This window comes from Dendrobates tinctorius, unplaced genomic scaffold (assembly GCF_039654945.1).
Source record: "Dendrobates tinctorius isolate UK_male_01 unplaced genomic scaffold, ASM3965494v1 ptg000156l, whole genome shotgun sequence".
In the NCBI taxonomy this organism is placed as follows: domain Eukaryota; kingdom Metazoa; phylum Chordata; class Amphibia; order Anura; family Dendrobatidae; genus Dendrobates; species Dendrobates tinctorius.
In genome coordinates this window covers 30,215,302-30,230,611 of record NW_027361823.1, presented here as the reverse complement: position 1 = coordinate 30,230,611, position 15,310 = coordinate 30,215,302, and the positions used below count along the sequence as shown (strand labels likewise).

Sequence of the window (15,310 nt, the reverse complement as noted above, 5' to 3'; positions counted from 1 at the left end):
ACTCCTCTTTGGTCAGACCTCATCTGGAATATTGTGTCCAGTTTTGGGCACCACATTTTAAAAAAGACATCAACAAACTGGAGCAAGTTCAGAAAAGAGCGACCAGAATGGTGACCGGTCTGCAAACCCTGTCTTATGAGGAAAGGTTGCAGGATTTGGGAATGTTTAGTTTGCAAAAGAGAAGACTGAGAGGAGACTTAATAGCTGTCTACAAATATCTAAAGGGCTGTCACATTGTAGAAGGATCAACTTTATTCTCATTTGCACAAGGAAAGACTAGAAGCAATGGTATGAAACTGAATGGGAGGAGACACAGATTAGATATTAGAAAAAACTTTTTGACAGTTAGAGTGATCAATGAGTGGAACAAGCTGCCACGAGAAGTGGTGAGTTCTCCTTCAATGGAAGTCTTCAAACAGAGGCTGGACAGACATCTGACTGGGATGATTTAGCGAATCCTGCTTTGAGCAGGGGGTTGGACCAGATGGCCCAGGAGGTCCCTTCCAACTCTACGATTCTATGATTCTACGATTCTATGATTCTAAAACTGGGGGATGCTGACTCACTGGTGCCCACAGCAGGCACAGTATCCCCACGTCCTGTCCCTGCTTAATCCCCACGTCCTCTCCCTGCTGCAACTCCATGCCCACGACCACGTGCCTTACTCCCTGCTTTCTTCATCTTGGTAGACTGATAAAGATAGGCAGAAAAGTACAAAGGGGGGGCTTAGTGTGCTTATTCCTGAACAGCTTCTAACAGGTATAAGAAACACTAATTTTATAAAGTGTGTGGACTACACTTTAATATGAGCTAATGTGGCCTGCACAACTGTCAAGTGGAGTGTTTGGTGAACTTTATTTGTGTTTTTTTTCAAAAAACAAAAAGAATGTGACCAAAGATGTGAAAGCGATAGTATCACAAACTTTTTGGAGCTATTACAATGCAGGAAGGTAACCTACAATGTGATAGATGAGGCTCCAAAAAATAGGCTAATACTAATCTGGCTGCGGCTGCAGGGCACAAGCCAGCAAAAAGGCTCCTCTATCTACTCCTATATAGTGTTTTCAACCAACCAATGTAGATGGATATGAATGGATGCACACTAATAGGAGAATTAATGAACAATGAGCAGCAATAAAAGAAAAATATGTATGAGGCAGTGACGCACGCTGAGCGGTCTGCAACCAGAGGTGGCTGCAGAACACACTACAACGGGAGCTGCACTCACACACAGAGACCTCTCAGACAGCCGTGAACAGTGCAGATAACTGGGCACTAGCACTGAAAGGCTGCAGAAAGGCTTCGCTGTCTACTCCTAAAGTGTTTGCAACCAATGTATATGGATACGGATGGATGCACACTAATAGGAGAATTAATGAAAAATTAGCAGCAATAAAAGAAAAATATGTATGAGGCAGTGACACACGCTGAGCGGCCTACAACCAGACGTGGCTGCAGGACACACTACACAACGTGAGCTGCACTCACACAGACCTTGCAGACAGCTGTGAACAGCACTGCAAGACAAAAGAAAGCTACACTGATTGATAATGTAGCCTGGGTAAAGCACAATATTATTTGGAAAATTGCTATCTCTAACTGTCCCTCAGAGTCTTGAACAGCAGCCTGTCCCTAACTGAATTCACAGCAGAGTGAACCCTAAATGGCGGCGGCGGCTTTTATAGTGCATCATGTCATCATTTCAGCAGCCAATCACAGCCATGCCATTAGTTAACATGCCTTCATGCCTAACAGGATGTGCCTACACTTCTGAGGATTCCTCATTGGCTGAATCAAATCAAACTGGGTAATAGCATTTTGGGAACTTCCGATTCCGGTATTCAATATGCAAAAAGTATCGGAACTCAGTATCGGAATTCTGATACCGCGAATATCAGCTGATACCCGATATTTGCAGTATCGGAATGCTCAACACTAGCAATCATATAATGACAAATGTTGCACCTACCACAAGGGTAAAATCCATAGGTGCAGCTGCCAGAGTTGGTTTTAGTGGTCGCCCATCTAAAGTGGCTAGAAACTAATTTATCCTTAAGATTGCGTGATTGCTATAATCCTTCGTGGATAGCCTCTAGACCGAAATCTATTTGTTAATCTCAGGGACTCATCATGAAAATCAGCAAGAGTGGAACAATTTCTTCTCAGTCTCAAGAACTGGCCTTAGGGTATACTGTTACGCAGGTGAGCCGGATGGGCACTAGCATAATGGAGTAAGCTGTTGGTTGCTGTTTCTTTTCAGTGCAGACTGGTAACTATGGGGATATCTCTAATAACGATTTTTAAATCCAAAAAGTCCACCATTGAAGAGGATACCCTCGAAGTCAATCTGATGTTCCAGGGGTTGTCATTAAGGTCATTGATGAAGAAATTACACTCCTCAAGGGTACCAGTCCAAAAAAACAAGATATCATCTATAAACCTGTACTACTTGAGTACAAGGTTCTGAAAGATGTTGACATTACACACATGACTCGCCTCCCACCACCAAAAAGACTATTGGTCAAGGTTGATCCCTTTCTTATGCATACTTTTTTCTTTGTTTTTCTTTTGCACCTCTTATATGCATATGGTTGATCCCTGACTTTTATATTTATGCGGTGCCCACTACATCTTCTTTTTATTATACTACAGTGAACCAGCGCCTTGTGCCATGAATGTTTCATTTTCTGCATGCGCCGGTTCCAATCTAAACTGCCTGTGGGTAAAGTAGGAGTGTCAATCGAGGAAAGATATCCTGGATTAGAACTGAAGGTACATAGATATGGAAAGGTCCACTGGCCAATTTAGGCCTAATTTATATACCACACATACAATTTTATATATATAATTCTATAACTTTATTATAGTATGCAGCATGCATATAAGCTGTGTAATTTATTTCATCTGGCTAAATAAAATCCATACAATTTGAATCTTTCATTACGGGCAGTGGTGTCATGTGATCTCCAGTCTGACTACCAATCAGTACATGCTCTCATGTGTAGACAGGAAGTCCATCTCTGACATCCTGTAAACTATATGAAGACAACATCACCTGGTGGAGTGGAGGAAATACTTTCTGTATCCCTGCATAGTGAATTGAGTGAGCCCTGCCCCATTGTGTGATCCCTGCCCAAGACAGCAATACCTACATAAAATGTGTCGCAAGTGTTGCTTTTCTTTATTATTTAAAAATATACCGAGGTTCCAGAAATTAATGTGATGACCTCCTCCAATCTTTTTCTCGAGGTAACATGCACATTACTCTTGAATTGCTACTAATACAATACTTTCTGCTTTCACTTTCTCTATAGTCTTTGACCAGCAGATGGCTGTGTTCACATGCAGCCAATCTGTTAAGCATTAACTTTGTGTGTCTTCTACCTTGTCTATCCCCTTACAAGAACATAACCACTGCAGGCAATTACCGAGCTCAGCAGTCTGATGTGATCTATGTATGCTGGCTGAGCCCAGTTAATGTCATCTACTATAGACTGTGGAGCCTACTGAAACAGACTAAGAGACGTTTTTAAATGCTTAGGAAGCCTTTGCAGGTGTTTTTTTTTTTTAATAATTCTAATTTACTGAGATAATGACTTTTGAGTTTTCATTGGCTGTAAGCCATAATCATCAACATTAACAGACGTAAACACTTGAAATAGATCACTCTGTTTGTAATGACTATATAATATATGAGATTCACTTTTTGCATTGAAGAACTGAAATAAATTAACTTTTTGATGATATTCTAATTTTGTGAGAAGCACCTGTATACCGAACCTAAGATGGAGATCAAAGAGAAGATGGCTTGAGAATTTAAAAAAAGAAACCCTATTATTCATGATAAACATATTATGTCTCTGTACTACCACCAAGACAGTATTAAAGTAAATGGGGCTCTACTGTATCTATGTATGCCCTCAAGTTTACACAAAAGCATAGAGATACTTCTAGTTGAATTTAACACGAATCCATCAATATCCAAAATCACAACATATCCAAAATAATTGTGTTTTGCTGCATTGAAATATTGCATTGCTTTGAAGGGACAATATCTTCACCATGAAGTGCATTGTATATAGCACAGAGTCTCTGGTACCCAATGTGACCCTGTACAGGTAACGTGCACATGCCTCCAACGTGTATATGATGGTTTTAGCCAAAATAAATAAACCCCTGACATTTGGCAATCATCTCTGATGCAGACAGTAATCGGTTTTGGGTTAAATATCTTTAAATATCACATTGCACAGATAACAATAATAACTATGTTAAAGGTTACATGCAGCTTTCACTTAAAATCATTGATGTGGACTAATTGTTTAATCCACCACTAATAATCCTGAACGTGACGTGGCCTTCTTAAATTATTATAAAATGAGGCTTTATCCAACTGAGTATTCATCTTACTCTTCATTGCTAGCCGGACAACGAGTAGACCAAGGAGAATGAAGACTGAAATTCTCATCACCTTGCTGTTTGCAGCTGTTGCAAGTGCAAATTTGGACGGTAAGATCATATTAGATATTACTGGAACATAAACTATTAACTGGCGATTTAAAGGTAAACTACTGTTCCATGAGAAAATATTACAAGTGTCTTACCATAAATCTTCACATAATATGCTATTAATTCCTTCTTCGACTTTTCGGTGTAGATTGGGACAGTGTCAGCAGAATAATCGAACTACAGTTCACGGGGCTGGGGTTGTACGGCCATGTTCCCAAGTACAAAAATTTTGTTTTATATCTGCTTAGTTTTTTCTGCAAGTATGTTCACCAACTTAAATCCTCTGAATGCGTTTTTAATTTTTTTTCTACTGTATATGCATTTTTACATTTTTTATGTGTTTTTATACAGATTTCATGCAGCATGTTTAGTTTTCATTTTAAAGCTTTCATGGGATCACATCTACTTTGCTATATATTTATATATATATAGAGAGAGAGAGAGAGAGAGAGAGAGAGAGTAAAACTGATGATTTTTTTTAAATTGTTTGTATTGCCATTTTTTTTAAGTTTTGTATCTTTCTGTCAATTGAGTGATGGCTTGTTTTTTGGATACTATTTTTGGATGTTCTCAACATTTTTAATATTTTTCAATGATTATGCTAATGACACTCTGATCAGAGTTTGATCCCTTGACCGCACATGTGTGAAAACATCCCAGTCCTCATTAAAGCTGACAGTAAGAAAAAGCTCTGCGACTCAGCACTCAGCGGTAGAAATAAGAAGATACATAGAGGAGCGAGCAGGGGAAAGAGCAGAGTGGAGGCGTAGACAAGGGAGTACAATTTTTTTTTAAATCTTTTAACCTTTTAATGTCTCTTTACAGCTCAAGATCCAGCCAGCAACCATTTTACTGAATTCGCACTGGAGTGAATTACAAAAAAAAAAATCACCAATTTGGCACATGTGGCTTTTGTAATATATTCAACTAGAATTGAATTCCACTCAAATATATTTGCTCATCTCTAGCAGTGAAAAGACAAACTTTGAAGCATCAAGCAAACTAGCTTGTAAGTGCACTGGGGGGGTGTAAATGCACTGAACAAGTCCCCAGTGCACTTCCAGGCTAATTTGCATGATGCAACAAAGCTTGATTTCACAGCGCAGACAGATACAGAGATCATATGTATTGTTCTACTAGAACCTATACCTCCATATCACTAGTTTTCCAAGTAAAATCATCTCAAAAGGTTTGCTTTAAACTATAGATGCAAAACTACAGTATATTCAATACATTTAAATTTTGAAAACCCAGACTTTTTTATAGTTTTCGTGCCTTGACTGATACCTTTTATATACTAACATCCACTGCACAGTACAGTACATGCTTCCCACAGTATGCCAGTTTAATAATGAATTTTCTTTAATGCTTAATCACCATAACAGAACCCTCCAGTGAGGATGATGGCACTGGCATGTGCCCAATGCAGTTTTTGAAAGAACATCCAGAAATGTTTCAAAGTAAGAAAGAATTAGTGAAAAAATATGGTCATCCTGACTTCAGTAAACTGAAAAGCTGTGCCAGCGGCGGAAATTGTGACAATGGCATGAAATGTTGCTGGACACCTTGTGGTATGAAATGTGTGAAAGGAGTCTTTGGTAAGTTCCTCCTTGAAGATCAATCTGGTATTAATCCTATTGACTTTAATGGGAAAAAAACAAATACTGAAAGAATAGTATGATGAATGACAATAGTGATCTCCACAGAAGCAGCTTCATTTTTTCACTAGGGTGTTTTCATGAGAAGCAGATCTTTTACAAAGGCTGGGATCACACTTACGAGAAACTTGCACGAGTCTCGCATCTCACTCGGGACCGGAGCATGCGGCTGCATATATTTCTATCAGCTGAGCGCTCCGGTCTGAGTGCCGGCGGCAGTGCCGAGTATTGGGATGCGAGACTCGTGCAAGTTTCTCGCAAGTGTGACCCCAGCCATATAGAGAAAATGGTATAATCAGCTCACCTATTCACAAGTGCACGGGATCCAAATCCAAGGAAAGGCAATCCTTAAGGAAAAAAAAAGGGGTTGATCCAGCACTTCAAATAAAATCCAAAGTTTTATTTAATCAATTAAAACATGTTTTTTAGGGAAAAAAAATCCACATTATGAAATAGATGAATCTATGAATAAAAAGTATCACTTCGAAACACGTCAAACCAGGACAATAAATTTCTCTTGGAACTTTTCTCATTGGAAAATAATGAATCTATTTCAGAATGTGGATTTTTTTCCTAGAAACATGTTTCAATTGATTGCCGTGAATAAAACTTTGAATTTTATTTGAGGTGCTGGATCAACCCATCTTTTTCCTTATAGATCTATTACATATTTTTCTGTAATTATCCAAAACATGAATTGCCATTTCGGAGAAAAAAAGAGGACTTCAACTCTAGTGCCACCTACTGGATGCAGCAGTCCTGAAAGTCTAAAATTGACCCTTAACAGGCCTCATGGCTTAGGATAAAAGTCAATCCAGTAACTCTATTGTGATCTGTCTGACTTTCCTGTTCAGCAGCGTCCGCCGGCTTCTTGAGGCAGGCACAAATGTACAGTCGACCAAGCTTTTCTGCTCTTCTCTAAGCGGCGGACACTGATAAAAAAGTGACTCCATTCGCTGCATTAAACTTAAGGGCTCCAACCCTGATGAAGCTGCTACCACGTAGCAAAACTGCAATATGAATGTGGCCTAAGCCAAGACCAGGGGCAGCTGCAAGACACATTACAGGTGGAAAACTTGCAATTATAATTTCTCTCTCTGTAGCATATCTGCCTGACTTTGGTCAGTATTTTTCATCAGTATTTGTAGGTTATATACTGACATGTGAATAAGGCCTTATGATGTACCGGTAATTTTTTCAACACTTTACAAAACCCTCTTTCATCCCAGTTTTAGACTTTTCTACACCCCTGGCTACAATTTGTTTAGTCCATAAAGATAATTATCAGATTATATTAAAACAAAAATCAAGATTGTAGTGTTTGCTATGTGATGTGCATGAAACTCTGCAATTGTCCAATACATCTATATGATGCTTTATTCGTTATATGCATAAGTTGCTCAGGCAACCCAATATAAAGGGACACTGTCAACACAAAATGACTGTTCAAACCAAGCACAGGCGGTTGATGCATTCTTTGATCTGCTTGTTTTCCTTCTATCTCTGCCTTTTTCTATCCTGTAAAGCCACAGCTGTCAATCAAACAGAGAAGGGAAGAAACAGATGCAAAACAAGTAGGTAGGAAGGTTTAAGGAATTGTTTTGTCACGTCAAGTATGCACTGAGAACCTGTGCTTGGTTTCGACAGTCATTTTGTGCTGACCGCATCCTTTTAATGAACAGGATTTTCTGTTGCAGTCATTTCAATAAATACTCTGCCGTGTTTTAATATATCTTAAATGTTCTGACCAATAGAGCAGATATTGATGGATAAGAACCAATTATTTTAGTATTACAGACTTATCAAGTATCAATAACTTCTATGAAATCATTCTCATTGTTACCGATAATCATCCCTCTCGAAGATTAGGCTTAAAAGGAATCTGTCAGGTAGGATAACCCTTATTAAGCTGCAGATATAGGATCAATCTGCAGGCTAATAGCATAAGGAAGATGCACCGCTGCCGTAATGAAAGTGTGTCAATGGAAAAAAATGAACTATTTTTCTCCAGAGAACTGCCAGCTTTCAGTCGTTCAGCTTACAGTCACTGTTTACAGCATTGTGAGCCACCAGCTTTCAGTGGTACAGATTACAGTCACCGTTCACACCATTGTGAGCGCCAGCTGTAAGAATGGCCCAGAACTTTGAGGCTGAGTGGAGACGTACTTTTTGGCCCTGCGGATTTTTCCGTGCAGAATGGAAGAAATCCGCAGGTCAAATGACCTGCATTTTTCCTGCGGATTTCTTCCATTTTTCATGCGGTTTTCATGCGGTTTTTGTGCAGTTTTCCATCGCGGTTTTCCCCCTGCAGATTTGGTGACAGGGGAGATGGAAAACCGCACAAAAGAAGTAACATGCTGCGGATTTTGTACCGCGGGAAAACCGCGCGGAAAAATCCGCAGCGTCTGCACAGCGTTTTTTTTTTTACATTGATTTTAAGGCTACAGTACATCACAATGCGGATATGCAACGTTTCTGCGCGGTAAAATCCGCTGCGGAACCGCTGCAAATCTGCATCGTGTGCACACAGCCTCACATCCGGATGCCTTTGCAATGCATCATTACTTACAGCCGTGGCTAACACGAGCGGCAAGTGAAGCCACACCGGTACTACAATATGACTGAAACCCCGCAGCTCCCGAGAGAAATAAAGTTCATTTTCTCCCAGGTGCCACACTTTCAATACAGCGGCCGTGTGTGCACCTTCCTAATGCTATTACATTGCAGATTACATTGCAGATTACCTCTGTATATACTAGCTAATAGTGTTAGGAGATATGACAAGTTCCCTTTTAAGGGTTACAGCTATCTTACAATGTGATGGCATATTGCTAAAATATATGTTCCTTTAACTAGTTTCCCTGTACAACAGTGCTTCGATTATGCGCTGTGCAGGTACCTACAGCGTGGCGCTATTCAATGTTAGGCCACTACTTTGCAAAATAGAAGTAACGCTTAAATGATCCAAACACAGAAAGTGTAAATGCATTTACACTCAATCATTTCGAAACAATCGTATCTACATGTTGGAATCCTAAGTATTGTATGATTCCAATAAAGAGTCAACATCTCCTTCTCTTTTCTTTAGAGGACAATGCATGGGAAGTAATGGAGCAAACACTTAAAGAAATAGGATTAGGACCTCTGGATGGACCATATGGTAAACATACACTTTTGTATATTATCTATAATGATTCTCCCTATTATAATATGAAATATAAGGGCTCATAGTTAAAAAATACATTATTTATTTAATAAAAATGATTGGAAAATATAATTCTATCATGCAGTAAAAAAAATTAGGCCATAATCACACATTGCGTTTTGGCAGCATTTTTTTGTTTTCAGCTTTTTTTTTGCAAATTTTCAGCAGTGTTTCACAATACCAGCAAAGTCAATGAGACTGCAGAAATCTCATGCACACACCTTGGGGTTTTTTCTTGACTGTCTTGTCAGAAGAGCTTGGTTTTTGCTATTTTTTTAAGTGTTTTTCATCCATTGAAAGCAATGGATAATGCAATAGCGCTGCAAAAACTAAGGAAAAAAATGCAGGTATTAGGTTTTGCTGCCAAAACCTGATGAAGTTGAATTAATTACTTTTTTATGCACAAAATTTATCAGCATGTACAAGAAACAAATGTACCCTGACAAAAACGCAGTAAAAAAAACGCACCAAAACCTAAGCAAAACGCACGGTAAAAATTAAGGAAAATCTGCTTTTTGTAAGCAGCTTAAACCTGGCATAAGGCTGGTTTCACACTTGCGTTTTTTTGCGCAAAAAAAACCATGCTTTTTTTCCTATTCTTTACATGGGTGCGCATACACATGCGTTTGTACGTGTTTGTATGCGCATGCGTTTTTTTGTAGTGTGCGCTCGGGCGCACAAAATACACTCTGTTGCATTTTTTGCGCACGCAATGCATTTTTTTTTCACCCAACCACCCATTATAGTCTATGGGTGCGCTGACGTGCGCATGTTAATGCGCACGTCAGCGCAAAAAAGCACGCGCAAAACTGCAAAAAACCGCACAAAAATGCATGATGCATTTTTTATGTGCGTTTGCACTGCGCACGGTGTGCAGCATAAAAAAACGCAAGTGTGAAAGTAGCCTAAGAAAGTGTAAAAAACGCACTGTGTTAACATAGCCTTACAGTGCATGAGGCAATATTCACACAATAAATTCCCGATATGCTTCTTTGCCCCATTTTTTTCTTTTTTTTAAATCTTCATAAAATTAGGACAAAAAATGCATTATGAATACATTGGGTGAACATGGCTTTAAAGTAAAAACACACACAGCATATGCTGGACACCAAGATGCATCATATTCATTAATGCTGTTGAAAACCACAATGTGATTGCGCTCACATGTTGCGAGCATGTTGTGTTTTTTCCACAATCAGTGTTTTGCAGCAATTTTTCAAAATCGTGTCAAAGTCTTTTAGGTTCTACCACAATGACTGGGGAAAAACAATATTACTACCTCATTTTAGTTTCCAGCATATGCTAAGTATGTTTGCACTCTAAGGATGTGTTCTCACGATGCATATGCAATGCCTTTTTTTTGCTGCAATTTTTAATGTATTCTGCACTGTATTCAAACTGAATTTCTGTTATTGACCAAAGTGTTTTTGCAGGTGAAATTTTCATTTTATCTGCAAAAGTGTATGTGTATTGGGGGTTGATTCATTAAAGTGGACATTTCACAAAATTTTTCATGCTGAACTGTACACATGAGGCTGCAGAGCGGAATTAAACATTTGTGATTTTTTTATTTCGCCTCTCTGTTGCAGAGATATTAGCAATCAACTATTTGGCACTTAGTGAGTTAAGTTTAGTTAAGTTTAAGTGGATATTATTAGATAGTTTTCACTGTGGGCATGGACTTCTTCCTCTTCTATGATACTGACAAATAATAACCTGGTGGCAATATAGAAGTGCAGAAGAACCTTAGTTGATGTCATCAGGGTCACATGTGCAACCTAAATAAGCACTTTAGATACATTACACAGCACATAAGCTCTGAAAATATCAACTATAGTTAATGGCTCAACACTTCTGTGCTGTTTACGATAACTTCAGTGCTTATTTAGGCTGCACAGTCCGGCTGGCAGAACCTCTAGACTCAGGACATGTGACCCTGGTGACATTATCACATGTCCTTTTGCACGTCTATGTTGCTGCCTGCTTATGATTGGTCAGTGTAATAAAGGATGCAGAAGTACATACCCCCAGTGAAAACTCTAATAATACCAACTGGGACTTAACTAAAGTTAGCTCATTAGGTGACAAAAATTTGATTGCTATTATCGCAAAGGTTTGGCAAAATAAAAAATCAAAAAATTAGAAGTGTTTTAGTCGCTGTGCATCCACTATTACATTGTGTGCCCATTTCAACATGAAAATTTTGGTGAAAAGTGCTCTTCCTGCTGGAAATACTGACTTACTAAAAAGCTACACACAGTTTGAACAGTTTCTCCAATAAAAGGAATGATGAAGAGGATCATAATAAAGAAAAACTCAAATATTTGTTCCCTGTTTTGTTCTAATAGAAGTCACAGCGGAAGATAAAAAATATGGAATGTGTCCTGAAAATTATTTGAAAGTACACCCAGAGCTCAAAGAAGAATTCAAGAAAAACAGGAAGTCAGATAAGGATTGCAAACATGGCGAACAGTGCTCTCAAAATCACTCACAATGCAAAAAACATTGGCCTTTTAGAGATTACACTGCCATTCCTGACTGCTCGGCTGATGGAGACTGTGGCAATAACATGCGATGCTGTAAAACAATGTGTGGAACAAAATGTTTGAAGGCAGTATTTAGTAAGTATTCTCGCATTTACTACAAATATTAAAAATTTTAAAAACAAGTTCACTTGGCGAGCGATGATCAGAAAGCAACAATTTTTGCAATCCATTTCCTTTTCAGAGAATAGCTTGTATGCAGTGTCAGTCTGGGGCCACATCATCTGGGGCCACATCATCTCTAAAGAAGTGTGAAAATGGGTTTTCCAAGGTTAATGGACCCCTTTTCAGGAGACAAAAATTAGTCCTACACTTTCCATGAGCTGTATTTAAGTGAAAGGACGGGGTCACACTTGCGAGTGCATGCGAGAAACTCACGTGAGTCTCTCGCCTCAAAACCCGGCACTGCCATCGACGGTTCGGAATGGAGCGTTCAACTCCATAGATAGACATGCAGTTGCACAATCCAGTCCCGAGTGCCGGTGGCAGTGTCGGGTATTGAGGCGAGAGACTCGCGTGGGTTTCTCGCATTGCGCTCGCATTGACACTGGCTAAAGGGGTAAAACTGCAAAATAAAATACAGCCTGTTATGAGTTCATTTTCTCCTTCACCTCTGATGTCTGATGAACTCCCTCTGCTGGTGAAAGGAGGTAGTGAAATTGATCTGGATGGGAAGAACCTGTCATCTGAACAGGTGGAGTGTGACTGGACATCCAGAATTTCTGAGTGGACATAAGGCAGCCAACGCCCTGCAGGGTTGCTGGTGATCCTTTCTGCTCTGAGCTCTGGCATCCAGTTTAGTTCCTGTCTACTAAAAGCTAAGTTTTTGCTCTGCTATTTTTCCATGAGATTTTGTCTGTTTACTTAGTGTTTGTGTTCAGCCTGCCCTGGTTGGGACGGGCTGAACTTCTTTTTTGTCTCTGATCAGTTGATCTCTTTGCTCTGTTTTCAGAATATACCTGAGCGCTGATATAGTGATTTTGAAGTCTAGTGACTTCAGGGCCTTTTCTATCAGACGTGTTTGACATTATTTTTGGCAGCGCTTTTTGCGTGATTGCAGCCAGCATCTTTTCTGTCCTTTCCTATCTAGTTAGTTGGGCCCCATCATTTGCTCAACCTGTCTTTCTGTCTGTGCTTGTGTTTTCATCTGTTTTCTACCGACAATACATGTTGGGGGCTGTCTATTGCTTTGGGGTCTGCTCTGGGGCAGTTTAGATTTCCCCTTTATTTCTTTAGGCTTATTTAGCTCTCCGGCTGTGACGAAGGGTCTAGGGCACCGTAGGAACCCCCCACGGCTACTGTTAGTTGTGATGAATAGGATCAGGGGTCTGCAATCCGCTAGCTACCAACCTCTCCGGTTTTCTGGACTTAGCTTGTGTTTTTGTTTTTTCCTCCTCCGGTGACTCAATCATAACAACAGCCTATGGACAAGTATGAGGCTGTTTCTTTAAAAAGGATATCTTTTTTTTTCAAACCTGGACTACATTTTTATCTGTACATTCTACACATCATGTTCATATAGTCTATGAGATCTAAAAGGGCATTTTTGAAATAACAAAAAAAACTAAAATTGAGACCCAAGACTCCAATAATATGCTTCAATTCTTGGGTTCCATTATAATGGCAGAACCCCAGATATTTTAATTTTGACAAAGAGAACTTAAAAAAATGCTAATAAAATAAGGGACTCTTAAGAGATAAACATTTGGACTCTGATGCAATAATTTTCATCCCGTACCTTATTTGAACTACGACAATTATTTAGACCTCTTAAGAGTATATCGATTTTGATTCGTACAAATAGATTTTCACCAACATTTTAGGTCTTTCTAACATTCTCAATTACTTTTTACTTCTCTGATTTAGTATTAAACATTTGTTTTATAATAAAAAGCATTTCTAAGTTTAACGCATTATATTACATTTTTCAGCACCTGAAGACTTAAAGGAATCTCTTTTTGGGAAAGATGAAAAGAAGGGGAACAGAAAGAAGAGAGAAATAGACAATGAAGATGAACAGGACATGGACCATGACAGTGAAGTCGAGATAGATGTGGACAATCAAGAACAATTAGAGTATGGGGAGGGACAAGATGAAGAGCTGGAAATTGATCAAAAAGAAGACCAAGATCAAATACAAGAAGGAGAAGAACACATCCGAAAAAAAAGGCAATCTAATAATGATGATAATGGAAGACAAGGAGGTTGCCAAAATGCAAAAGGGAAAGGCAAAGGGAAGGGGAAAGGAAAAGGCAAAAATAAAGGCCAAAGGGATGAATAAATAGAAAGTATCATTAAGCATCAGAACCCAAAAAATGAAAGAATGCAATCATAGTCTTATATTCAGTACATGTACTTGAATGTTATATGCTTTAATTATTCCAGCAGTAAACAAAACAAAAATTTGTTGCTTTTGGGTAGATGAAATGAAAATGTTGCTGAAAATAAATTGCAAATGATGAAAGTATGGTGACAATTGACACTTTTTCTTAGTTATCAGTGCAAGGTTTTGGCAATGGTCAAGAAATTAAGACTAATGCTATATTTATATTTCTAGTAAATGCCATGGGTTAGCATTAGAAGGCTAAAGTGACATATATAAAAAGGTTTATTTGTTATGTAACGAAGGGGAAATAGTCATAATACAGATATAATTTGCTATAAAAAAAATTGAAGAATTTTATCTTTTTCAATATCAATGTGAATGACCATTTAAATTGAGAAATGTGCCCAACAACCTCAGGCTCAGAAGCATAATAGTCTCCTATTGCAATTTCTGTCAATTTGAAAAGTACTTTTTTTTCTCTCCATTTCATAATTTTCGGCGGTGGATTAATCTCTCGTCTGTCCATCCGTTCAACAGTGAATATATATTTAGTCAGGAACAAAGATAACAAAACTTACAACTGGTATTTCTTATAGTTTAGAACCCTATCTGTCAGGTTGGAAAGTGAACGTAAGAATGTGCTTCAGCTACACACACACACAGAACTGCAAGGAGTGTAAAAACATAGCAATCCTTTCCCATAATAATTGGGTTAAGTAGGTTGGCCACAGCTATTATTTAACCAAAAAAATACATTACATACATTGCCAAAAATCATTGTCAATGACCATTTTTAATGCTTTATACCAAAAGAAAACACAAAGGCCAACCACTGATGTACAGCGAGCCTTGCAATAAAAAACTCATCAGACATGGACGAGAACCGCCGTGCTGTGAGAGCTAACAAAAAATAAGTTTTAAAAAATGAGTGTGGGTGGGCTCTTCACACTCAGGTAAACTGGCTGAATGTCCTTTGGTGCTTTTTTGCCCTCTTATCATCCTTATCAAACCACACCCCTATTTGCATAGGGCAGCCCCATTATTTCTCGCACTTTTACTTAACCCCTAA

The 15,310-nt window shown here is 38.7% G+C and overlaps 1 protein-coding gene across 1 annotated transcript in view; it reads left to right on the top strand.

The window, feature by feature from the left end:
- LOC141051258 (uncharacterized) overlaps positions 1–14,379 on the top strand; it is a 95,184-nt gene extending 80,805 nt beyond the window's left edge. Inside the window, exons 2-6 of the mRNA XM_073548120.1 lie at positions 4,424–4,509; positions 5,895–6,107; positions 9,256–9,327; positions 11,721–11,993; positions 13,847–14,379. Coding sequence (XP_073404221.1) covers positions 4,449–4,509; positions 5,895–6,107; positions 9,256–9,327; positions 11,721–11,993; positions 13,847–14,196 — 969 coding nt within the window. The 5' untranslated portion in view covers positions 4,424–4,448 and the 3' untranslated portion in view covers positions 14,197–14,379. The remainder of the gene's footprint in view (positions 1–4,423; positions 4,510–5,894; positions 6,108–9,255; positions 9,328–11,720; positions 11,994–13,846) is intronic.
- Positions 14,380–15,310: the final 931 nt, after the last annotated feature.